The 27,235-nt window shown below is 42.3% G+C and overlaps 1 protein-coding gene across 4 annotated transcripts in view; it reads right to left on the bottom strand.

Moving 5' to 3' along the window:
* The window catches only part of TMEM63B (transmembrane protein 63B), a 99,911-nt gene that overhangs the window by 30,733 nt on the left and 41,943 nt on the right, over positions 1 to 27,235 (bottom strand). For 3 of the 4 annotated variants that reach the window (XM_039347015.1, XM_039347017.1, XM_039347016.1), the window contains 3 exons: positions 5,333 to 5,534; positions 3,436 to 3,515; positions 916 to 954 (listed from right to left, as the gene is read on the bottom strand). In XM_039347015.1, the coding sequence (XP_039202949.1) occupies positions 916 to 954; positions 3,436 to 3,515; positions 5,333 to 5,512 (299 nt within the window). In that variant the 5' untranslated portion in view covers positions 5,513 to 5,534. The remainder of the gene's footprint in view (positions 1 to 915; positions 955 to 3,435; positions 3,516 to 5,332; positions 5,535 to 27,235) is intronic. The other variant, XM_039347018.1, reaches the window with a different exon arrangement.

The following is a 27,235-nucleotide window of genomic DNA, read 5'->3' as shown; positions in this document are numbered from 1 at the left end:
GTTTCTTATCCGAATCCAGCGTAATAATGAAGAGTTCAGTGGAATCCTAGCAAAACTAAAAGCTATACTACTAAGTAATGCTTTTTAATATCATTATATTTAAAATGCATGCAAAGATAAAAAGGAACACAATCAGAACTATGCTGGATGAGATCAAAGACCCAGATAGTCCTTACTGGAGATAATACATAGCCATTAATAGCTTTATCTTCCTTGAATTTATCTAATGCCCATTTAAAATAATGTAAGGTAGCTGATGTCTCTGCTTGTTGAACTGCATAATTTATGTACGTGTTCTATTTTCTTCTGAACTCTCTTATAAATGGTGCAAGGGCAGAGAATTTTTACAAATAAAACATAGATAAATCAGATAATCCATTAATACTCTGTGGATTATTCTGTCACCAAATTTAGAAAAGGCAATAAACAAATAATAAGACCTTCTCCATCACAGTTTGTCCTGCCAAGATTAACTAAAATACTTCCTATATCTATCTACTCTCTAAATTTCTAAATTAGTAACAATGTTTAATTTGTTTAAATTGTTTCAGCAATAACATAGCTATTCATGACAATCTTCTTCATTACTCCTCTCCTCCAGTTCTTGTTCACATCATTAGCTTCCATGCAGTGCATGTCAATCTGGTGCTTTCTGGATGTTGGGGACTACGACTTCCACCCTAATCTAGTCAGCATAATCTCTGATATGTAACTTTTGGTGTGCACCAGGGTCAGGAAAGGCTCATGAAGTACAAAGGGCATGGGAGAGTTAAGTGTGCAGTGTTCAATGTGGACGCCAAAATAAAAGAAATCAAGCCCTTGTTTCCAAAAAGATTAGTCCCAAAGCAAAAGGAGAAAATGGTAAAAGCAGTGGCAGAAATGAGAATTAAACACGTGGAAAAACCCACAACGTACTATTCCCTTTCCTCTTGCTCCTGTTGCCAGCGTCGCTTCCTGAGAACAGAAGAAAAATAATTAAAATTAAAAGAGAGAGAGTTACCAGCAGGTTACCATCTGAGTAAAGAGTCAGGATCCTCCTTCCCTCTGGCTGACATTTCAGAAGTCCTAGGAAAGAAACATTTCACCAAATCTGATCAGAAAAGAACAAATAAACTTGGCTAAAGGTCACTCACTGTGCAACAGACAGAGATGTTCCTGGACAGTGACTGACTTTCTGAACATTTTTCTTGTTTTTTTTTCCTGCCTTCCTGTCATTTGTTTCCCCAAATTTCAAATGTTAAATAAATGTGGTTGCACAAACATCAGGCCAGAGAAATTAAAAAAAAGATTCTGCAGAAACACAGGGCATAATCCCAAGATGCATTTAACAGCTGCAAATGAAAATTATAAATGCAGAAACAAACTAGGTGATATTCTTGAGTCTTCCCTTTAGAAATATTGTCGTCCCAGGAGAAATAAAGTTTATATACACATAACGGTGCTTCTTCACATTCATTTGCTGGGGCGGGAATTTTTTCTTTTCTAAAACTCTTTAAAATTCTCTCTTCCAGAACTACATATATATACATACCGTGTTTCCCTGAAAGTAAGACCTGATCTTCTATTATTTTTTCTTCCAAAACAGGCATTAGGTCTTACTTTTGGGCGATGTCTTATATTTTCCGTGACACCTGCCTCGCCTCACGGTGACAGCACCAACAGCCCCATCCAGCAGGAGCCTGCATGGCTGCTAGCCCACTTCTGCTGCGGCCGCTTGCGGCAGGAGGCTGCATGGCACATTGCGCCACTGCCGTCACAACAAGGTGAGTCAGGTGGGGGAAGGGGTGGAGCTACCCCACATGCCCCGCAGTCGCTTCCTTCAGCCCCCCCCCCAGCCAAGCCATTCCTTGCTCCCTTTCACTCCCCTCCCTAGCCGGACTGCCATGCTATCGTATGGAGGATGGGCGGGGTAGACCTGGTCCCCCTCACCATTTTGGAGGCAGGGGGGAGTGATGGCAAAAGGCTCCACTGCTGCTGTGTGCCATTGTAGGGGCTTTCTTCACGCTCCACCCCACAGATCACTTGCCTAAAAAAAGATCTCGCGAAGTTAGAAGGTCTGACTGAACTTTTTTTAGTCTCACGGACACCGTTTCCCTGCAGCAGGAGAGAAATACACCAGAGCTGGAAAGCAGATTAGTGAAGACACTTTTTTGTTTTTGGGAAGAGGGACGAGCTGGGCGATGATGCGCCAAGCTCTAAAGCAGCGCCGGGAGGAGAAGCGGCATTGCATATTTGTTAACATTTTTTCTATATTGTGCATACAATTTGTAAGCAACTTCTCTCTCCCTCTCTGGAATTGTGAATAACCAGGACTTTGAATGACAAACCCCACTGACCTTGAAGTTTCATTTGGTAAAAAATGATATGGAGAAGGACTTTATCGGTGGTTAAGCCCAAAGATAAAACTATTCCTGCTTTGACCTTGATTGCTAATCACTGAAATGTTTTGAATTACTAATACTTTAAGTTTCTCTTGTTAAATTAGATTTAAGAACTGTTTTTAATAACACCTCCCTCAGCCTATGATGATGATGCAAATCATTCAGTACAGGTTTTTTTTTCATCCTTAATTTTATTGGCAGAAAAACAGCATAAGGTATAATAGAGAATGCAATGAAATATGATACAATACAGTACAATCCAATACAACAAGGGACCTGGGATAAATATGACAGAACAGGATGCTCTTCTTGAGAATCTGCTTTAGGACAGTAGACTAGAATTCAAGGAAGTAGATATATAAATGAAGATCAAGAAATTTAAAAAGAATCCTAGATTACGGAAATGGCAAACACATCTGAACCGCTCCCAAAAACCTTACATGGACATGTCCATGTAATTGACAAAGGTCAAGTTCAACTCAAAAGGATTTTCATTTCTGACTAAAATTAAATACAGTGGATATAATGACTCCCTTTATGTTTAACATTTTCCAGTTTCCCATTAAAAATTACAATCCAGCAGTTTCTACTAGCAAGGCCATTCAAGACTTTGGAGAAAGTACAGGCTGTGTCTCTTCAATTTGGTCTTTAAGAGGACAGATCAGGCTGGACTTCCTACTACACCATAGGCTTATTTTTTTTTTACAACAACCATGGCTTGAGATACCAACTGGGATTTAGAAAATTGAGCAGGGGTTTCTTAGGAGATGCTAATTTCAAGGGCATGTTTTTTCTTCTTTTTTCATTTTTAAATTATGAAGCATTTTCCAACTTTGTGATATGAAGCAGAACTCTTTAAAACAAAAGCATCAAGCCATTTGCATGTGCAAGTCTTTGGGGTAGCTAAGTAGCTGTTTGAACAGCAAATTCTTGAACTGCTGGCTAGCAAGAATGTCTGCTTCAGAAATTCCTCCTAACTTCAGTCCAGCTGTTATTTGATCCAAGAAGAGGTTTCTTAATTTCTTAGTTTTTTTTTTTAAAAAAAATTACTTGCCTGTCAGCATCAGTTACCAATGCCAGACGTCCATAATCCCAGGCCACTTTGCGCAAAATGGAAAAAACAAACAGCAGCGCCTGTAGAAAGGCAAATAAGGAAATGTAAGGCAAAAAAAATGATCAGTTGGCAGTGTCCCCTGCTCAGCCTCTAATGCTACCCCGATTCTGAATCCAAAAATACTCTGCAAAAAATAAACAAATAAATTGCTCCGTATCAAAACATAGAACCTCTTCATTGGAAAAGCCAAATTTGCTAAGTCATACCTCAAAAGAGGCTTACACAGACTGCATTAAAGACAACATGTATGTACATCTGGCCTGCTAACTGCAGACTCTATTAAAGGATATACCGTATATGCCGGCGTATTAGGCGACCCGGCGTATAAGACGACCCCCGTCTTTATAGCCAGGCCGCATTCCTAGAACGTCGTCTTATACGCCGGAAACTACCAGTATTTCCGGCGTATAAGACAACTCGGCGTATAAGACGACCCCCGTCTTTGGCGCCGATTTCAGCGCTTGCGGAAGTCGTCTTATACGCCGGCATTTATGGTAGACCTTTTTTTTTAATTCTACTTGGTTGGCACTTCAACCATTGGCAGCAAGCAAAAGATTTTTTCAGGTAACTTCAAGGATTTCAGACCTTGTGTTTGCAGATTAAGACTGCAAATGTCCCACATCTGCAACTGTTTCTGGTACTCAGAAAGCAGAATTATGATGCCTGATGTGACATCATATTCCCCTCCACAGTTTTCAATAACGGAACCTTCTCCCATGGATGTAGGATAGGACTCGACTTTGCAGCTTTCCAGATTTTGCTGAAGTACAATACTGGGCAGCTTCAACCAGCATGTGGGCAGCTGGAGGCCATGGTTTAGCCACATCTGAATGACCATAGATTCCCTGTTCCTTTGGCAGTGCATATAAACTTAGATTTAACCTATTTTCAGTGTATATGAGACGGCCCAGATTCTTTTTTAAAACAATTTTTTCAGAATGCTTTAAAACAAAGTGCGAAGGATGGCTTATACCATCACCCCTCTGGTCCTCCAGAAATCTAGGGCTTCAGATCAGTTACTTCTGTCGCCAACGATGAACTTCAAGTGGCAGAGCTGGAAAGAACCTTAACCAGATACTTTTTGAATGATGAACCACTCCGAGTTAGGATTGTCTAGGTTGGCAAAATCAGGGGAATCAACCATAATTAGAAACCTTTATCAGAATGCAGCAGCATGGATGCTGGGTGGCACATTCTAGAGGTACAAGCCACTACATTCTGATAAGGATTCTAGTTCAATCATCATTCCCTTCATCTGTTTTGAAATAGCCACAAAGTTTGCCAATTCAAGGGACTGAGTTGAGTATAAAGCCTTACATGACTTAGGCTCAAATTACCTGCAGGTTCCCACCTGTTGCACAGCCAATCCCACATTCTTAGATCCTTATTCAGGTCTCACTACAAATACATTTAACATTAACAAAGTCTGCCTTTTTCTGTGATGGATACTAAATGCTGGAATAAATTGCTATTGGGAATGAGGCAGAACTATTTAAGTGGACGGAATATATGTCAATAAATTATTTACATTATCTTAGATCCTTGAGAGCTTCTAGCAATCCTGACAATGTGCTCTTACATTACACATGAGTTGCTGCCCCTCTTTTGTCCCACAAAAGACCTTTGTCTGATTACCCAGGCAAAGCAGGCTGGCACCTTGCAATGGGTGCCAAATTGCAGCGGAATAACAGAACGAGCATGCAAAAGATCCTAGATAAGCTCTTGTTAAACCAATGTGCTGCCTGTGTATGAGGTGTTGCAGAGATTGTGTGCTTTGAACTGCCTGTGCATGGGATGAGCACCTTTGCCAACAAGCTAGAGGACAACAGCCACTTACAAGAAAGCACATGAAATCGAGGGCGAGGACAGTAGGCACCCCTCCGAAGGGCAATCCCTGCAGTACAGTACTGCGGATGCGCGCACTGTAGCAATAATCCTTAGTGCTGCTGTTGTTGCAGCTGGAGGACCTGCAGGTAGTCCCTGCAGAGCCCAGGGTGACGATCACAAAGGGAAGCATCTCTATTGCTTCATTGTTTTACCTGTGGAAGAAGGAAAAGAAGTTGGTTAGAAGCAAAGGGGGGGGGGGAAATGCCAGCCTAACTGGCAGATTATTTGGACTAGAAAACAACTAAGCAGGAAATGAAACAACTAGTTTCCTTTTGACAATTTACCCTCCAGGAATCATTTCCTGAAAAAAATATGAGTTTGCTTAACTGCCCAAGAACTGAAAACAAGACTGCAGGATACTCTTTTTGATGAGATGTCATGCAGATATAACCCCACACAATTTCCTAGGTTTAGAAACATCTAGAAATAATAAGAATAAGATAACCTTTATTGTCATTTTTTGCTGAGGGCACACTGGCACACATTAAAAATGGAATTCTGTTGCTTGCTCTCAAAGGTATACACATACACAACACACATATAAACATGCTATATACAACATATGTATATACCTACACCCTTACATATAAATACATATAAATATTAATCACTGTCCATCTTGAATACATAGCGGAGACCATATAAAGCAGTGGTTCTCAACCTTTTTAATGCCGCGACCCCCAGCCGGTCATAAGTCGAGGACTACTCAACCGGTCGTAAGTCGTGGACTACTCAACTGGTGCAGAATGGGACTTTTGGCGGACTCAGCAGGGCAGAGACAGCCTGGACAATTCCTATTGGCTTTTGAAAGCCAATAGAATTAGACTCTATTCAAGAGAGTCTATTCTATTGGCTTTCAAAAGCCAATAGAATAAAAGGGAGTAGCACAGCTAAGGAAAAGGGGGAAAAAATGGTGGACTGCGTTGTTTGGCGACCCCCGTGAAATGGTCGTTCGACCCCAAATGGGGTCCCGACCCACAGGTTGAGAACCACTGATATAAAGAGTATCTGCCTGTGTACTATTTTTAATGCAATTTTGACGAAAAAATTAAGAACAATAATAAGAATACAAAGTAAAATAAAACAGAGAAAAAGAAAGAATATGCTAAAAGTGCAGTATGAAAAAAGGAAAAGAAAAAAGAGAAAAAAGAGAAAGATATAAAGAAAGGTAGAAAGAAGTATAAAAAAGTAGGTTCTGATATCCTTCATAGCAGTTGATAAGTACAATTATACTTTAACCTCTTTCTCTAAAGTTACATCATGATTGCCTTCTTTCTACAATCTATACTCTTGAATCATGAAAAACATAAATCACATGTTATTTTTTTTTCATTTTTATGCAAAAAGTTCATAAGAAGTTTCTGGTCACCAGTGGAAACTGTAGATATTTTCTTTTCTCTAATCAAAGAAGTCAGTTTGTCCATCTCAACAAATTCTGTCAATTTCACCAAACCATTTTTCCGTGGTAGATAATGCTGAATCTTCCCATCTTTGCACATGTTGCAGCAGTAATCTTATACTGAAATAGTCTTCCATGGCTTTTTTTTTCTGTTTGTCCTTCAGTTTTAAAAGAAACAAGTTCTTCTTTTGTATCCTTTTTTTTATTCCTACACATCCTTTTTCCATTTTCTTTTTAAAAACATTCAAACTATTGGCAACAGTTGTAGACAGCTTTTTATCATTTCCTCAAACAATTTCTGCAATAAATGTGGTGAAATGCCCTTATCTGTAATTTGTTCTCTCTTCCTTTTCCCATTTTTTCTGTTTTTCTTGTTGCCATTATGATAAAGTGAACATATATGAAGTACTAGGGCAGGGGTAGGCAACCTTGGCTCTTTCATGACTCGTGGACTTCAACTCCCAGAATTCCAGAGCCAGCCTACCCCTGTACTAGGGTGAAAGTAAAAAAACAGGCTCCTTTTTTTGTTTTGTGTTTTTCTGCTTTTAATATTTAATCCCAGCTAGTGCTCTGCAGTTAAAGTCACACAATCTGGCTCCAATTACCCTTATCTTTTTATTTTGTACCAATTATATACCTTGTTTAATAGTAAACAATCAGCATTCCCAAGAAGATCCAGTCTGTCTAATTAATTTTAATGTTTTCAAAGGCACTTTTGTCAGGAAAATAAATTGTTTTGTTTTCTAAAATTACTGTGCCCTTTATCCATTTAAAACATCCTTGAATCCTGATCTTGTTCTGCTTTTACTTTTTAAAGGAAACTCTTTTAAGAATTTAATTTAAACTCTTTTTAGTCTTCTTAATTCTAAAATTAATTAATTTTATCCAAAGTTGTTTATGAAAGTGAGGTTTTTGCTGGCCATATGTCGATAAAAAGTGCACAGCAGATATGGGTGCATTGACATTCCCTCAACTCCCGAGCCACTCAACTCCCACAAAAACTTCAATTCCTGTAGTATCCTCGCAAAGGTCAGGTTATCCAGAGTGCAAGTGGGGGAGATCCCCCAATCTCCCATTTCTCCAGTGAGATTTTTACCAGCCAGAATTTGTCTGCTGGCTGCCGGATTTCATCACGGTGCTGTCCAAACTACGGAGTCATTCACAGAGACATCTAATCTGCCACAGGTCCTCACCCAAAAGCAACTGAATTTCTGCCTATATTTTGATATGAGTGGTAAAGTTTCATCTCTTTTATCTGTACTACAATGAAATAGGTCCTTCTAATCCCTGGAGGTTTCATGTACTTCAAGGATTCACTGAAATTTCTTCAGGTCATACAGGAGCTTTCAATGCTAAAACGGCTGGATGGATGAGCACAACATTCATTCTGTCCAACTAATCATAAATATAGGGTCACAGCCTATTCTTCTGCAGACAATGTGGATTGGCACAGGAAACTTACTAAAGCCAATCCAACTAAGAAAAAAAAGGAAATAGGGAATGTGCTTCTAGTACAGTGATGGCAAACCTTTTAGAGACCGAGTGCCCAAACTGCAACCCAAGACCCACTTATTTATCGCTGGGTGCCAGGTGGGCGTGGCTGTGGTGGTCATGGCAGATTGGGTGGGTGTGGCCAAGGGGTGTAATCACCTCAATGTTGCTCATGGGGAGGGATGCCTGTGGGGGCCGGGCAGGGTTGGGGGAGATCCAGGGGGTCTCTGGCAGGTGGGGCGGTGGGCAGGCGGCTTGTCCTGCAGGGAAAGGTGAGGCAGGGCGGGGGTGCCATTGTCACAGGCAATGTGAGGCAGGGGCTGGGGCGACTGCTGCCTGACACCATCGGCCCCTGCACACACAGGCCAGCGAGTGCATGGGTGCTGGGATGCATCCAGCCACATGGGACCTCGGGCAGCTGGTTGAAGAGGGACGGTTGCCATCTCTGGGGTAAAGTGGTACCTGGAAAAATATTAATGGTCTGACAAAGAATATGGGTAAAAAGCAGATGGCCCACCAAAGATTGTGTGTGTAAGGGAGGTTTGTTTTGCTTACAAGACAACTCTTAAATTTAGGATGGCCAGACATCCTGTTCCCAGAGGAGCTATCGATTATAGATCTGTTTAGTAGTTTTTCTATGTTAGAATAAGGACCTATAGAATGTAATGACCTGAAAATAACCCCCGCCAGAAAGGGTTATAAAAATGGTCATCAAGGTACAATCTGGGTTCAGACTGTTTAGCCAGGATGGCTCTCTGAACCTGCGCGCAATAAACTTCCCTTTCCTGAAAGAGCTGATTCAAGTCTTTGATTTCTACTACAGGGGCATGGTGCGCGTGCCCACAGAGAGGGCTCTGAGTGCTGCCTCTGGCACGCATGCCATAGGTTCATCACCACTGTTCTAGTAGGATGCTAAAATATAGTCAGTGTTATCATTTTTCACAATATGGTACAGAACATAAACACAAAGACTGAATCTGTTTTTTTCTACACAAAACTGTTTTATTGTACAAAGCTAAACTTATAATTTACTCCACTCTTTGCATTAATGTAAGTGTAATACCATTCTATTTCTAGGATTATTTAATCCATATATTTCTACATTCTTTTCTATTCCTAAGGTAGCACTATGTTTTCTTATCTTAACTACTTCTTTTAAATCATCCTTTCCCTCCCAACTCCCTAGCTCTTGTAGTCAATCTCAGTCCATTTGCATCTGAAAACCCTTTTCACTCCTTTATAGACTTGCCAATGGGCTTTTCTCTCCCTCAGCATTCACAGTTTGTGGCGCTGGTTGGTAGGGCTCTGCACCTGGGTGGTTGCAAGCAATGGGTATGGTTTGGTTTTAGGCTTGCTTGGGGTTTTTAGACTCTAGATCAGTGGTTCTCAACCTGTGGGTCGGGACCCCATTTGGGGTCGAACGACCATTTCACGGAGGTCACCAAACAATGCAGTCTGCCATTTTTTCCCCCTTTTCCTTAGCTGTGCTACTCCCTTTTATTCTATTGGCTTTTGAAAGCCAATAGAATAGACTCTCTTGAATAGAGTCTAATTCTATTGGCTTTCAAAAGCCAATAGGAATTGTCCAGGCTGTCTCTGCCCTGCTGAGCCCGCCAAAAGTCCCATTCTGCAAACGGTGCTACACCAGTTGAGTAGTCCTCGACTTACGACCGGTTGGGGGTCGCAGCATTAAAAAGGTTGAGAACCACTGCTCTAGATAGACTTTTCTCTCCCTCATATCTCAGTTCTGCCTCTCAATGTCTTGCCGCTCAGAGAGGTTTCTCTTGCTATCTAAAGGAGGGATGTCTAATCTTGGCAATTTTAAGACTTGTGGACTTCCAACTCCCAGAATTCCCCAGCCAGCTATTCTGGGAGTTGAAGACCACAGGACTTAAAGTTGCTAAGGTTGGACACCCTGATGTAAAGACTACTGCTGAGGTGCTTTTCTTTGGGTTGGAGTTAATCTTTTCCACCTCTTTTCTGTCTTTCTAGCTTGATGCTTTTCCTGGACACACCCATGCAGATGCTTGTTTTCAGGGTTTTTTTGAAAAAAACAAACAAAATAAACTCTCCAATTAAGGGGGAGGTGGGACTGCTTTAACCCCCCTTCAGCGGTAGAACCAAAACTCTGTATCCCAGGAAGAAAATTGCTCACTCAACCAGGTGAGTTGGCTCTTCCACAGTCAATGTTGCAGATCCTGATCTAGATTAAATCTGTAAAACCCATTTCCTCAAGCCCAGGGCTGACTTGGTATAGCGAATTATGTCTAATGTAAAAAAGCTGAAGTCTGGTTCTTTCAGGTTGCTTTATAACTCAAAAAACACAAAACACCATCCCAGCAGCGAACATTGGCAATAGAGTATGCTTCATTATAAAGCCTGCAGTGTCATATCACTAGGGTCCCCCCCACCTGTTTTCTCTAATTAATTCCTACTGGCTTGAATGAGGCTGGCCCACATGGATGGAGGCTGGCAGAAGAATGGTAAACAAAGGGCCATGCAGGATATTGATTGACAGGCAGTGCACATAGAGGGAATCACCATCTGGCTGCGACTCGGCTTACTTAATAAGAGGCACAAAAGATCTGGGAAGAGAGCCATGTTATGCATTAAATTCAAAGATGGGATGCAGAGACAGGGAGAAGGGGGCTGCTGTAGCTCTAGATTGACAAAAAGACAAAAAAATCAAAACAGCAAGATTGAGATCTGAGAGCGCAAGCAGGATTCAGCACTGTGAGGATCCTTTGAAAAAACAACAACAGTAAGACAAAAGCCTGCACAAATGGATAACCTTGGACAAACTATGAATGGTCCTTTGGAATAAAAAGAGTTATTCCTTTTTACTATAGTAGGGACTTATAGTGAAAAGGTAGTGGTAGATTATCATGGTTTTAAAATGCACAGACAGTGTCCGTTTTCTGGATGTGAGATAAAAAGTGCTGCTACATAGGCAGTGGACTTGATCAGCTCTTTTTCAACATGGGTACAAAGAACTGAATGATAGGATCTAATTTACATGGAGCAAACAGAATAAAAAAAATAATGAAAAGGATCTATGTTTCAAGTTCAAATGAATGAGTCAAAGGGGAAAGAAACTCCATTTCTGGATGTGTTGAGATCATGGTCCCCAGAGAATCCTGACAGTGTGGCCAACTGGAGGAGCCTGCTTCAAACCTGTTTGAGCTGATCATTTGAAATTTGTGTCCTAAGTGCTATTGCTATTGCCTCTGAAAACAAACAGGCAGCACCACACAAGCATAGTCTATTCTGCTTCAATTTCTTCAAAAAGCTTCTACAGTGAAGATTGTTCTCTCCCTCTTCTTACCAGACTCCCATTAGGGCCATTCAACTCAAAACAGAGTCACAAACTACCCATCTTAGATTGTGAACTAGCCACTTTTATCTGAGTATTAGGGAATGTTTAAAGGAACAGGAAGAAGCTGGCTAGGATGCCTTTGGGCCAGCCACTCTCTCTCAGCCGAACTTTACAGGGTTGTTATGGGGAAAACAGGAGGAGGAAGGAGAGTGTGTGTGTGTGTGTGTGTGTGTGTGTGTGTGTGTGTGTGAGAGAGAGAGAGAGAGAGAGAGAGAGAGGGAGAGAGAGAGAGGGAGAGAGAGAGTGAGAGAGAGAGTATTAGGTATGTTCACTGCCTCGAGTTATGCATAAAAATAATGAAGGTGAGATAAATAAAATAAGTAAAAGTATAGTTTTTATAAGTCCCATAAAATAAAACGCAGAGAGTCAGGTTGCTGTAGTAGTTAAGGCATCAAGCTAGAAGCTGAAAGACCATGTGTTCTAGTCTCCCCATAAGGGAGCTGGCTGACATCTGTACTATTTGTCTGTAACTAAGGGTCCTACATTGGAAAAGGTTGTTTATATCATCTTATTTAACTAATTTATATACAGAATATGTAATGAAAATGCTGGACTAGAATAAATAGGAACTGGAAAATCAGTAACAAAGATCATATGCTGATGATCTGATGATACCGTTTTGATATCTGGAAACAAGGAAAACCTTGTATTGAACCCCAAACCTGATCTGCTACTCAATATTAAAGAAAACTAAAATTACACAGATGGGCAATATTAAAGTGCAGAAATATCATACTGATATTGTACCTGCTGTCAAAGCCATAGTATTGCTAGCTAAAACATATGGCTGTGAAAGGTGGCCCATGTGAAAGGATGGAGAAATAAAAATAGGTACCTCTGAATTATGGTGCTGGATAAAGTTGTTGAGAATAGCTTGAACCACCAGAAGAACAATCAATGGAATTCTGGATGAAATACAAGTTGTCCTTGACTTACAACAGTTCATTTAGTGGCCATTCAAAATTACAACAGCACGGAAAAAAGTGACTGATGACTGTTTTTCACAGTTATGACCTTTGCAGCATCCCCATAATTATGTGATCAAAATTTAGATGCTTGGCAACTGGTGCATACTAACAACTGTTGCTGTGCCCCAAGGTCACGTGATAACCTTTTGCAACCTTCCGACAAGCAAAGTCAATGGGAAAGCCAGATTCACTTAATAACCAGGTTACTAGCTTATCAACTTAAGAACAGTGGCAAGGAAGGTTGTAAAATAGGGCAAAACTCACTTAATAAATGTCTCACTTAACAACAGAAATGTTGGAGTCAATTGTGGTCGTTAAGTCAAGGACTACCTGTAAAACTAGACTTCTTCTTAGAACCACTAATTATGAAGTTAAAGATATTTTGGACATCTAATGCAAAGGAAGAAGTCACTGGAGAAGTCCCTGATGCTGGGAGAATTTGAAGGCATTCAAAAGAAGCGGATAGATGACAAGGTGGTTAGATGCCATCACTCATGATGCAAGCATAAACTCACAAGAACTCAAAGAATTAATGATAGACAATTCTGGCATACTAATGACTGTTGGATCATGAAAAGCTGGAAGCAATTGACACTAACTATAAATGCAATGCTTTTTAATGAATTAATAAATAATTAAAATAATTATTAATGCTACATAATGTATAATAATATAATCAATAGAGTTCTATGTATGCTACTTCTACAGCATGCAAATTGTAAGAAATACATTATTATGGAGTGATAAAAACCAGCCCACTATCCTTATTTGCACCAATATTTTATTTGTCAATTTCATATACAAATAACAAGGAGAGAAATATCTATACAATTATTGACATATACGAAGAAATCAAGTTTCTTCCAAATGTATCTTCCAATATATCCTCTGGATATATTATTAATTATCAGAATCATTATCCTCTAACGATTCTGACCTTAAAAATAAGACAATCTAGCAAATCATGTCCTGGGCTTTTCTTAGCCAGTTTTGAATAGAGGAATCTTTCCAGTGAAATATTACTCCTGCCATAGCAACCAAAGTGAACATTTGCGTCACAAATGACTCTGCAATTATTTAACACCGTCTACCGATTCCAATCTATAGGTTCTGCTATAATTTCAGTAATCTCAGGAAATACGCAGATTAAAAAATGTGTACCGCAGTGCAAGATAATCAGCTACCCAAACATGTACTTCCAGCAACTGGCAAAGTCCCTATGCACGGGACAGGCTGTGTAGCAAAGGCATTCTCACTGAAGGGATCTGTTTCTGCCACTCTTTAGCCCCTCCCTGGGACAGTCCAACAATCACAGCATCAACAGGGTCTCATTCAGTCCCCATCTGACCCTCTCAATCAAGGCACAAGCAGGCTGACTCACCCCCAAAGGACAAGTGTTCGCATATGCATCACTTCTGATATTAGAGAGTAGTTTTTATCCTCTTCCCCTCCAAGACCACAAAGGGGTTTCTGTGTTTTTATTATAATTGTTTTAACCAAATAACCTCCATGTGAGGGTGATTAGACTCAGAAAGAAATGCAGCGAGCTTCAAAGTCTGAGGTTGGACTCTTCCTGAAGGAGCATCACCCAACCCACCAAACACAAAACCTCCACACCTTTTAAAGATCTCCTATCATCCATATGGCACTTACACCCTTTTTTTGATTTCACTGGCAAACAACTTGTTGGTCTGATTGTCTAACTCAGGGGTAGGCAACCTTGGCTCTTTTATGACTCGTGAACTTCAATTCCCAGAATTCCTGAGCCAGCACAGCTGGCTCAGGAATTCTGGGAGTTGAAGTCCACGAGTCATAAAAGAGCCGAGGTTGCCTACCCCTGGTCTAACTCTAGCCAAGAAAGAGGGGAAAGGTGCTGTGATTTCAGAGGTTGCTCAGTTCCTTCCTGGGTTTTGCAACTCTCTCTTGAAAAAAATTTGCACCCCTGCCTTCCCCTGTAAAATGGGAGAAGAAGTGACTCCAGGAGAGAAAAAGAAAAGAAACAAGAAGAGTCACTGCCTCTTCCACTTTTGGGAGACAGTACAGTTCTATAATTGCTTGCTTTCAATTATTTGTTTTTGATTTGCTGAGCAGAATATGCCTCTCTTTCCTCAAAGATGTCCTTTAGATGCAGTGCAATGTTTTTATACTGGGAAAGGGTGACAGCGAGATGGGTGGCATATAAGTTTAATAAATATATAAAAAATCATCTTCTGTGGAATGTGATTGTGTGAGTGTTACTGCTGAGAATTTCCTATGATTTGTTGAGGTTTTAGTAGTTTTGAACTACTCTCTGTTGAGGTTTTAGTAGTTTTGAACTGCTCTCCCCTAAATCTTTCATCTCCTCCCCTCAAATTGCCTGGAACCTACACAGGTTCTCAATATAAAATTCCACATTAAGATATCATATTTTATCAAACTGGTGAAGAGTAAAATACAAACTACTTTTTCCATGATTCCTCTCCCTTTTTAAAATAGTTATCTGTCCTCACCAGCAAGGGAGCACCAGCTTTGGAACAGTAAAGAACAGCAAAGCTATAATACTTCTCCATTTTGCAGGTGCTAAGACACTTCATGAATGTAAACTGAAGAGGATGAGCTAGACAGATGAGCTTGACAGCGAAACATTGCACAAAAACTTAGAAACGTGGTTTGGCCGAACTAGTAACTTAATAAGGCACAACAGAGGTGAGACTAGAGAAGATCAAGCAGGAAAAGAGGATGTATGCCAGCAAACTGAATATTTTTTTCATTGGGAGAGATCAGCTCTGCGATAATGAGAGTCAGTGTGAAGAGAACATGTTTTCCCCTGTGTTCTCTCAGAAATTTGATTCTTCAAAAAGTAACGTTTTTCTAATGCAGTATCACTGGGTTCTGACAGACTTTACAAGATTGTTCCCCAAGCTGTTATTCTTACTTAATTCCTTTTTTTAAAAATTGTCCCTCTTTAATTTGCCCAGCAATTCTTTTATAGTCTGAAAAAGGATACAAGACTTTTTCACAAAAGCACTGTATCTTCCTTAACTAGAAAGGATAATCTCTTTTTTTCTGTCAAAACTTATCTTGCTTTCATTCATATTTTTAGATACTTAAACAGGTTCTCAAAAAGATAAGTAACTGTTCATTGTAATACATACAGAAGCAAGGTAGGAGAACGTTAGGATAAAACTTAAGACATAATACCATTAAGGAATGATGTTGAGGCCAATGAGTCCACTTCTTGCTCAGAGTAGAATTGCTTTTTATGTTCTATTTGGACATATCCAGTGATGGGAAGTTCTCCACAGCTTGGGGTAACTGATTTCATGAAGATTTTTTTTTTTAAAAAAATTAAAATATAAATACATAGCCATTTTTAATATTTAAAACATGTAGCAGAGCATGGTAAACTTGAGATTAAAAGGCTTCACTGTCTTAACTATATAACATATTGTACAGATAGTCCCTTTCCCTAGGGAAAAGATGGAAAATTAGAGGTCTCAAACGTATCTTTGTAGTTTCGTGAGATACTCCAATACTGAACCATTTAGTAACAGGAGTAATTTTCTTTCCAATTTTCAGCAAGAAAACATGTTATATTTCCAGTATATATCACCCTCAAAAAGAGAAAAATAGGCTGAAAATACCAAAGTTATCCCAGTAGAAGCCTAAAAGTTTTCTACTTTACCTCTGAAAAACCAAGATGGCATGGTTATATAGTCCAACTTTCCATAAAATCAATGAAAGGTAATCTGGCATTGTCTTATGTTCAGGTCAATTGCTGGTTATCTGCATTTTAAACAGATAGACGAAGAGGAGGAAGTGGTGTTTTGGGGATCTAATCTCTTCCTATCCAGGATTCATGGAAACAGGTATATCCTATTTCACAGCAACCGCTCTGGCTTCTGAATTTCTTTGTTTTCTTTGTAAAATTTATTAGCCACCCATCTTACTATAAGGTAACTCTGGGCAGTTTACAATATTAAAAAATAAAACTGTACAAAACCTATTGATATAAATACAATACTATAAAAATCCAGATAATCAGCCTGGATTCAGAGGATGTTTTGTCTAAAGCTCTAAATAGCTTGTATCCAAAGGTGCCTAAAGGACTTATCTTTTCCCATATGACCGTAGAAATCCTTTACAATCTGCTAAAGAAGTTTTCTTTGGCATCTTGGCAATGTCCAATGCCTTACTTAACTGGGTTTAGATAAACAACTTCACTGCATCTTGTCTACAGAATGGAACACTTACTTTGGAATATCATTTGGTTGAAAGGCCACTTGTCCTGTCAGGAACCTGACCTAGCAGAAAGGTGGAATACCCATATATGGATCCTTGCTAAGTTACTTTTTATCCTGCTGACTGCTCCTCTTTTATTCACTTTAGTATGTTATTGTTTGGTAAATATTTGAAGCCTCGCTTTGTCATGTTTGTAAATTTCAAACCTTCCAACAGTACTGATGCAGCAGACTATAAATGCACCAAATGAATTAATGCAAGCAAATTTCATCTGAAAGTGAAATAGGAATGCCTTGCTCGCGCAGACAAACAGGTAGTCCTTGACGTACATCTACAACTGAGCCCCAAATTTCTGTTGCTAAGTGAGTTTTGCCCTATTTTACAACATTTCTTGCGACATTTGTTATGTGAATCACTGCCGTTAAGTTAGTAACACAATTGTTAAGTGAATCTGCCTTTCCCATTTGACTGTGCTTGTCAGAAGGTCACAAAAGGGGATCACATGACCCCAGGACACTGCAACCGTCATAAATAAAACTAGTTATCAAGCAACTGAATTTTGATCATGTGACCATGGGGATGCTGCAATGGTCATAAGTTTGAAAAAGGTCGTAAGTCACTTTTTTCCATTCTGTTGTAATTTTTGAATGGTCACTAAATGAATGGTTGTAATGGCAGACCTTTTGGGAGGAGAAGCTCTGGGAAATGCATGCTGAATTGTCTATAGAAGGCTTTGACACCAGGCAGGTACTACACTGGACTATACAAGGCTGGTTAACTGGGAAGGCAGTGTATTCTAGGGCTGAACTACCATTATGGCAAAACAGCACAGCGCAAATATATATATATATATATATATATATATATATATATATATATATATATATATATATATATATATATATATATCAATAGAGCAAGCCAACCATTAAATTTAAACTGCAAAATGACTGGATCCCCTTTACTTTATTCACATGTAGTTAGAAATCTCACAGTAACCATGTACAGATTTGCAATTTTGTAAGGCATCTGAAGGCTTAATCCTCACGTTTGGATAATTGACTTCCATATTTTATGTCAAAAGTCTCTGGCCGAACTAGGCAATGCTAGTTTTCTGTGGCCAAATGTTTCAGGAATAAGATTAGAAACGGCTAAGTAGGTAGTTGACCTTCCACCCATCAATTAAATGGCAGTGGAAAACTGCAAAATTCTATGCACTTACCAAGTTCAACCTACACTTCAGAACAAAAAGAGGCAATGATAGTGCTGCATTCAGCCTCTGCACCAAATTATCTATAGCTGTCACAATCTTAGCTATAATGAAATATCTGCAGACTGAAAAAGAGAAAGAGAGAGGGGAAAAGTTTGTTTTATCTCATTCCTTTTTCTGCCTTGTATGAGGTACTTAGTGCTGTTCCCTCTGGGGATTAAATACTTTCCAATTATTTATCCCCTGAAGTATTTTTCAGATAACTTTAGAAATTGGTGAATTATTGGAAGCCCTTCATCCATTTTGATAGAGAATCGCTTTTTAAAATGCATCTACTCCAATTAAAAAAAATGTCTGATGCATTCCCAGATTCTGCCATTTTTAAGATTTATTTTGCTCAGGTAATTTATTAGTTTTTACTTTTCTATGAACCAATATTTCTTAGGCTTCTAAACTATGTGCAATTGAAAATGGGATGTGTTAATATGCAGTACAGAATCACTTTTTTCTGTAGAAGTTCCTGAAATATTTTCTTGACGCTCCATTTTCATAACTATTTATTTCAAATATGTCACTGTTATGTATGCATACTCAAATAAAAGCAATGTTTTTTAAAAAAATGTTTATTACAATCTGTAGTGCTGTATTCTCCAATGTTGATGTGACATAGTCACAATTTTTTGCATATGTGAGTATCTGTGACTGCATCTCTGTTCAACCTTTCAAATAGTCTCTAGAATCATAAGTTGTTGCAAAACTAGTTTTATGTTGCAAGAACAGCGAAATAATTAAGTACATGGGAGTAAATATGTATTTCATTTATAAGAAAGGCTGAGCGCCAAAGAATTGAGGCCTTTGAACTATGGTGCTGGAGAAAACTCCTGCGAGTCCCTTGGACTGCAAGGCGTTCAAACCGGTCAGTCCTAGAAGAGATCAACCCCAACTGCTCTTTAGAAGGCCAGATCCTGAAGTTGAAACTCAAATACTTTGCCACCTAATGAGAAGGAAGGACTCACTGGAGAAGGGCCTAATGCTGGGAAAGATTGAGGGCAATAGAAGAATGGGACGACAGAGAATGAGATGGCTGGATGGAGTCACTGAAGCAGTAAGTGTGAACTTAAATGGACTCCAGAAAATGGTAGAGGACAGGAAGACCTGGAGGAACGTTGCCCATGGGGTCGCGATGGGTCGGACACGACTTCACAATTAACAACAACAACAATTTCATTATTTTGAATTAAATGTAATTCAATTTAAGCAAGATAACTTTTATTCTTTAATAAGGCCTTCAGCTCACCAAATACACATGAAGATGAAAAAGTGTCTAAAAATAAATTGTGGGATTGTCTCTATGAGCATTAAGTGGTTTGGCTTATGTCCAAAAAACTAATGCAAAGAATTGACCTAAATCAAATGAATTTCGTCAAACAAAGAAGTATCTAGTCTTGGTAAAAGTTGGCTGCTTAGCAATGTAACAATTCAGATATATTAAGTGAGAATGTATAGTTGTCATAATGTACTTGTGTACTTTACTAAATGTGCTTTAATTATGTTAATAATTAACAGGAGATCTAATCAAAGGTGACCATTTGTGTAGAATAAGGTAAATTGATGCAGGTGAGCAACCATTCTTTCAGCTGCAATGTCAAAAGGAGCAGCAGACAAATCTGTTAACTGAAGATGAAGCTACTTACAAGAAATCTGGCAGAGAATTATATTTTATATTACTAAACTGTGTGCCAAGAAATACCTGCTACCATTTGTGATCTTAAAGAACTCTTATTTGTAAATTATAGGAAATGGGGCGTTGACTTACCTGAACGCCTTTTCTCAGCACGGAGATGGATAATCCACGCAGTGGGTTGAGACTGTATTCCTGGCCAATCAGATCAGTCAGCCAAAGTTGCCACGCCCCGTCCTGGACCATGATCCTTAGTCTTGACTCGAGCGCAGCCATTGACTGACAGTAAGACATTTTGGCTCCACTAAATATACCCTATTATCCTAGTCTATAAGGGTGGGTGTGGATTATCCATCTCCGTGCTGAGAAAAGGCGTTCAGGTAAGTCAACGCCCCTTCTCCAGCACTGGAGATGGATAATCCACGCAGTGGGACATACCAAAGCCTATTGTCCCTTGGGTTGGGGAATAGACTGGTCCCGTGTGCAACTTTGGTCTAGAACCTGCTGGAGAACCCTCCTACCGAAGGAGGCCTCTGCAGAGGAGTACTTGTCGATTTTGTAATGACGAATGAATGGAGAGGGCGAGGCCCAAGTGGCTGCCCTGCATACCTCTTCAATAGAAGCCTGCATGGCCCATGCTGCTGAGGTGGCAGCACTCCTTGTGGAATGGGCCGTGATATGCTTGGGGACTTGCAAGGACTCCGCCTGGTATGCCCCAGTGATGCATGCCCTAATCCACCTACCGATGGTAGAGGACGAGACCTTCCGGCCCCTAGTAGCAGGGTGGAAGGATATGAAAAGCGCTTCCGAGCGTCGGAATTCCGCTGTGCGCGAAATGTAATGTCTTAGTGCCCTTCGTACATCCAAGGTGTGCCATTGTTGCTCCAGGGGATGAGCTGGGTTTGGACAGAAGTCTGGTAGGACTATTTCCTGTGATCTGTGAAAAAGGGAGTTGACCTTTGGAATGAATGAAGGGTCTATTCTTAGGACTACCTTGTCCCTGTGAAAATGGCACAGGTCCTTCCTCATTGAGAGAGAAGCTAACTCGGATATCCGCCGAGCTGACGTGATGGCTACCAAGAATGCTACCTTATGGGTCAGATAGCGAATGTCACATGTTTTGAGTGGTTCGAAGGGCGCTCTGGTAAGAGCTTGTAGTACTCGTGGTAGTTCCCACGATGGATACCTGTGCACGGTTGGCGGTCTGATGTTCGCAGCCCCCTTGAGGAAGGATCGTATTAAGGGATGCTTGCCCAAGGATTCACCGGGGCTGGCAGAAAGTATAGTTGAGAGGGCGGCGATTTGCCTGCGCAGTGTGTTTGGCGAGAGGTCCCTCTCTAGGCCATCTAGTAAAAATTCTAGGATCTTGGGAATTGTGATCCCTTCGAGTAACAATTCCTGTTTAGAGCACCATGATTGGAAGCTTCTCCACGTGGCCTCGTAGATACGGTTCGTGGAGGGGCGCCTTGATGCCTGTATGACCCTAATTACACCCTGTGAGCAAGCCCCCTTGGCTAAAATTGACCGTTCAAGAGCCAGACGGCTAGTTGTAGCCATTGTGGCTCTGGGTGGGAGATCTCCCCCTGCTTGAGGGAGATCCTCTCCGGAGGAATCCGCCATGGATTCGTGCGGGAGAGACTCCTCAAGTCTGCGAACCAAGGTCTCCTTGGCCAATAAGGGGCCACAAGGATTACCTCGGCCCTTTCCCGCAGAATCTTGCGTACTACCGCCGGAAGGAGAGGTAAGGGTGGAAACGCGTACAGGAGCCCCTTGGCCATGGGCTCCGTAACGCGTCCGTCTGCTCTGCTCCCTTGGATGGGAATCGGGAGAAGAAGCGAGTTAGGTGGGCATTGGAAGGAGAGGCAAAAAGGTCCACCTGGGGAAGCCCGAAGCGGTGACAGACCTCCCTGAAGATCCTCGGGTGTAGTTGCCACTCCGAGTGATCTATTGTTGATCTGCTCAACAGATCTGCTTGGATGTTTGCCTCCCCCGATATGTGGTTGGCCTTTATGGAGGCCAGATTTTGTTCCGCCCAGGCCCCCAATAGGAGGGCCTCGGCCGAGAGCGAGCGAGAGTGTGTGCCCCCCTGACGGTTTATGTGGGCCTTGGCTGTCACGTTGTCCGTCAGGACCAGTACGTGCCTGCCTTTTATGCTGCTGTGAAAATGCCTTAACGCTAGGTGAATAGCCCGCAGCTCGAGCCAGTTTATGTTGTGTCGGAGATCCACCGCTGACCAGCGGCCCTGTGTCCACTTGGTCCCCAAGTGGCCTCCCCAGCCGAATAAGCTCGCATCTGTTGTGACTACTACTCTGTCTGGTTCCCTGAAGGGGGACCCCCTGAGGAGAGCTGGAGATAGCCACCACCTGAGGGAGTGTCGTACTCTCAGAGGTATGCCTACCCTCTTCCGGGATGCACTGATTTGTTGTCTCTGAAACGGGAGCATGAACCACTGCAGTTCTCTTGAGTGCAGCCTTGCCCAAGGAACTATTGCTATGGTCAATATCATCTTCCCTAGCAGCTGGGAGAGGCAGACCAGCGTCACTGACTGACCGCGGCTTACCTGTTTTACGGCTTTCTTTATGCTGCTGAGGCGTTCCTGTGATAGGTACACCTTGCATTCCTTTGTGTCTATGACCGCTCCCAGGTGGAGTATTCTCGTAGTTGGGGTTAGATGGCTCTTTGGAAAGTTCACCGAGAAGCCGTGGTCCTGCAGCATTTTTATCACTAACTTTAGGTCCGCCCGAGACTGCTGGGCGGACGATGACTGGATTAGAATATCGTCCAGGTAGCACTGGACTCTGACTGGTACGTTTCTTAGGTGTGCTGCCAGAACCGCCAGAATCTTGGTGAACACCCTGGGCGCTGATGACAGGCCGAATGGAAGTGCCCTGTATTGAAAATGGTGCCCCCTGTAGGCAAACCGTAGAAAGCGGCGGTGAGCCAGAGAGATAGGGATGTGCAAGTATGCCTCCGTGAGGTCGATCGATGCCAGAAAATCCCCTTTCCTTACGCTTCCAAGGATGGAGCGTAGTGTCTGCATTTTGAATTTGCGGTATTTTATGTAGAAATTTAGCCTTTTCAAATCCAAAACGGCTCTCCAACCCCCCGAGGGTTTTGGGACCACGAAGAGGATAGAATAAAACCCCTGGTCTCTCTGGTTCATAGGCACCGGCTCTACGGCCCGTATGTTTAGAAGGTGCTGAACGGCCTCGTTCATGAGCCTTCTCTTTGTTGGGTTTGTGGGACAGGGGCACGGGCGGAAGCGGTTCGGGGGCTTTGAGAGAAATTCTAGAGATAGACCATGACGTATGGTGTTCCTGACCCATACGTCCGTGGTGGTCTCTTCCCACTGGGGAGCAAACCCTGCTAGTCTGCCCCCTATGGGAAGGTCTGGGTGGGAGTCATCTGGTACGGCGGAAGGGGCGGTTGTTCCCCCGAAAGGGCCGTCTTCCCTGCGTTTGCCTATGTCTTGTGTTCTGTCTGTCCCCCTGTCTTTCCCTATCCTGTCTAGCTTGGAAGGGTTGGGAATTTTGAAAGTAGTTGACCCTGGCTTCCGTACGAAAGGATTGTTTCCTTCCCCAGGAGCCGGGTCTCTTGTCCTGCCTTTTAAGCATGTGTTTCCAGGAGCCGGGTCTCTTGTCCTGCCTTTTAAGCATGTGTTTAAGGACCTTGCGCTTGTCCTTGTTCTCTGTCAGGTATGGCGTTAGTGCTCACCAAACAGCTTTGCCCCTTGGTACGGAGCCGAAGCCAATTTCCACTTGGATTTGGTATCCGCCTGCCAGTTCTTTAGCCAGAGGATGCGCCTGCTCGTGTTGTTTGCCGCCATTGCCTTGGCTGAAAACTTGGTCGCTAAAAGTGTTGCGTCTGACGCATATTCCGTGGCCGCTACCATTTTGCTGAGTTCCTGGTGAGTGCATATATCCTCCATGGGAACCCGGCCCTGTAACTCACGGAGCCAACAAAGTGTGGCTCTGGTGAAAAAGGACGCGGAGGTAGTCGCCCTGGTAGCCCAAGCTATTGCCTGGTGCGTTCTCCTGTAGTTGGACTCACTCTTTCGGTCCTCGGCTTTAAGAGCCTCAGCAAAATCTCCTGATATGGCCGTGTCCGATATCAGGGGACCTATGGGTTCGTCCACCACCGGCACCTCCAATGTTCCCTCTAGCTCCCTTGCTACGTTAAATAGCTTCCTCTCCGCATTGCTAGGAAGCGGTAGGGAGGTTGGCGCTGCCCACTGTTTCCTTATTGTGTTTAGGAACATGGTCGGGCATGGTATGCGGTGTTGAGTGGTTACCTTTTCGGCGAACGTCGGCTCAGCCTCCGTGTCAACTGTGACAGGCTCCGCTGGTGTCCCATGCCCCAGATGGGCTGTGGCCTCAGCCTTGCGCAGAATAGTAACAAAAAGAGAAGGGTTAAACAGGCCGCTGAAGGACGGCCCTTGAGGTGAGGTGTCCTCCTCCTCCTCAGACATTTGAATCCCTTGTGACGTACCTGGCTGGTCCAGGTAAGCTTCCTCAGAGACCGACGAGTCTGAGATGGAGGAGAGGTCCTGATGGTCCTCCGTTTCCTCCCGATGCCTCGTTCTAAGTCCTAGAGGCTTGGCTTTTGAAGTTTGAGCCCTGGCCTCAAATGCACGGTCCACTGCCTGTGCTATTAGGGTAGCTAGCAGATCCCCCGTCAATGCAGGAGGAGTGACCATTGCCTGCGACCCCGCAGGTGCTGTGGTTAGCATGGTCCTCGGGGTTTCCTGTAACCTCCGTGGGGAGGGGGATCGGGAGAGCGATGAGAATTTGCCTATCCCACTCTCTGTTTGGGACTGTGATGAGTTCCCTAATAACCAAATGGCCCGTGGGGATGAAGGGAGACCCAGCGGTAGATCAGGACCTATTCCCCCATTCTGCCTATTTTCAATTCTGGCCCTTTTCTGGGCTCTGTCGAACTCTTTTTCTAGGGCTTGGTGTCTTCTGATTGCCTGTTTGTCAGCCTTCTTTGATGACTTCCTTGCAGCCTTTCTAGGGGCTGCAGAGGATTCCGAATCCTCTGAAGCAGGTGCTCCAGAGGATGAAGGCGGGGCTCCAGTGGAGGGAATGATTGCTTCCTCCATTCTCCACTAACGCTGGGCCGCGATGGGGGGACCCAGGTAGTAGGAGAGCTCCAACTTTGAGTAAGGACAGGCGCACTACTGGGGGCATCTGGAACTCAGGAGCAGACTCTGCAAAATTGTCAGAGTTAGTCACTGTGCACGGATAAGAACAGGCACGCTAATGGGAATGCCTGGAACCCGGCTTGACTATGGTGGGTAAGGACAGGCACGCGACTGGGGATGCCTGGAACCCACCACTAAATCCAGAGGCGTACGGGCCACTAATGGGGGACCCGAAGTCTGGAAGGAGCCAAAGGCAACTAAACACAGTTAGTTATGAAAGGTTCTTATTTACTTTAGGTAGAAGACACCAAGTCCTGGAACCAGTAGCTATGTGTCTGATTTGAATGTCTCTGAATGAATAATAGATGCTTTAGTACCCCAGTACTGCTTGCCTATTAATTCACTCCAGCGGCTGAACCTAGCTTTCTCAGGGAGTCCTTAAATCCCCTGTTTGGACAAAAAATATGGCCGCCGCTGCCAGGAGACTACTGCGCATGTGTTAACAAGGCTGCCTGTGCCACGTGCGGTTGTAACAAAGAGCTGCGCGTGCTTCCAGCTGTGCAGACAATGGCGCCTCGTTTAAAAAATCCTGAGCAGCCTGGAGTGAAAAGACTGCTCCTTCGCACGCCAGCTGTTTCCCTTAATCAATCTCCCTCCCAGCATGCGTCCCCTTTGTCCTCCGCTTCCCTCGCTAATTGCTTGCCTTTCTGTCTTTTTTGTTTTGTTTGTTTTAAACGCGAGGAGTTGCCCGAGCCCCCCGTTTGTTTAAGGCGGCTGCCGGCTGCTGGAAGGTGGCTGGGGTTTGGGTTAGGGAGGGGAGTTAGGGATTTCCCCCTTTTAAGTGGGGGTGGATTCCCCTGTAGGAATCTGACTTCCTGAGTCTTACAATTTAGCAAGGAAATTTTTGAGTAATCAATTAAATTGAATTAAATTATCTCTAATTAACTTTTAAACTAAGCAATTTCAGCTACTAGAAAAAATCCCCCCCAATGGAAAGGAACTATACCTGCCCAGGAGCCAAAGTTGTAGGTCTGTCTGTATGGCCAGATCAGTCAAGACTAAGGATCATGGTCCAGGACGGGGCGTGGCAACTTTGGCTGACTGATCTGATTGGCCAGGAATACAGTCTCAACCCACTGCGTGGATTATCCATCTCCAGTGCTGGAGAACAAACTGTGATACGGGTGCCTATGAGTAAAATTACTCTTTAATGCTCTATTTCTTTAGGATGAGAATATTAGTAAAGATGAAATCTGCAACACAGCTGTGCCTGGAACAGTAGCAGCTGGAATCAAGGCCCCTTGAGGGTCAGAGCACTGAGCTGAAAGAAATCACAAACCTTTTCCTTTCTTGTCCCTAGACTACACACCATCCTCGATCATTAACTATTTAATACAGTTACTTTCTATACCCTGACACTGTGTAGCCACATCATTATTCCTAAAATAGAAGGTGTATTAGCTTGAGGAAGAAAAGATGACAAGAAAAACACATGTTGACAAGTTGTAGGATACCTCAGTGGAGGAAAGATTTTACGTCAAAAGGCCTGCACATAAACAAGCCAGCCACATTCTGGACTAGATGAGTTCTACATCAACATGCAACAATTAATGTCATGCAGGCCATCCTGTAGACATTTTAATCTGTAAGTGAGATGGAGACACGTTAGACATGTGACTGGCAGAATGTCACAGCTAAAAAGGCTACAGAGTTGAAGACTCATCAGTCTGGGGAAATCCCAGAAGCCCACGTGATTAAATACATTTCAACTTTTCTAGTATACAGTGCCTATAGAGAGGATTAATATATTTAAGGAAACAAGGCATAATTTGGTAATAAAATATATTTTAAATTTAGCATTTAGTAGGAGGTATATAATTGTTTTCACCATTATAATCCTGAGGTTTCCTTCACTTCAACAGTTATTTAGCTTCAAGCTAAAATTCCAATCAAATCCAAGCAGATTTGGCACAATGTTCACATAGAAGTGTAATTGTAATAAAGATCCTGAAATTTTTTTTCTATCTACTGCATGCATGAAAATGAAACAACCCAGTCTGAATACTCAATTGAAAGACAGAAAGGACAGAAATGGAATAAATATACTGAATAAAACAAATACATTCAGGAACATGATTACTGTCAATTGTAGAGATTAAAATGCTAATTTCTCCAGTGGTTAGGATCCAATTAATAAACTATCCACAAAAGAATGTGGAAAACCCCAAAATGTGAGTAAGCCGCAATGTAAGTTGGGCCACTGTCTCCTTTTAGAGACCAAATCCATCCCTTCTTTCCATAAAAAAGACCACCCCAAAAATGCTGTGGGACCCAGACATTTCAGACTTTACTATGTCTAGATTC

Source organism: Crotalus tigris, unplaced genomic scaffold (genome assembly GCF_016545835.1).
Source record: "Crotalus tigris isolate CLP2741 ecotype Arizona unplaced genomic scaffold, ASM1654583v1 scf7180000018048.2368360, whole genome shotgun sequence".
NCBI classification, from domain to species: Eukaryota; Metazoa; Chordata; class Lepidosauria; order Squamata; family Viperidae; genus Crotalus; species Crotalus tigris.
The sequence above is the reverse complement of the archived record's forward strand: the minus strand, read 5'-3'. Positions and strand labels throughout refer to the sequence as shown.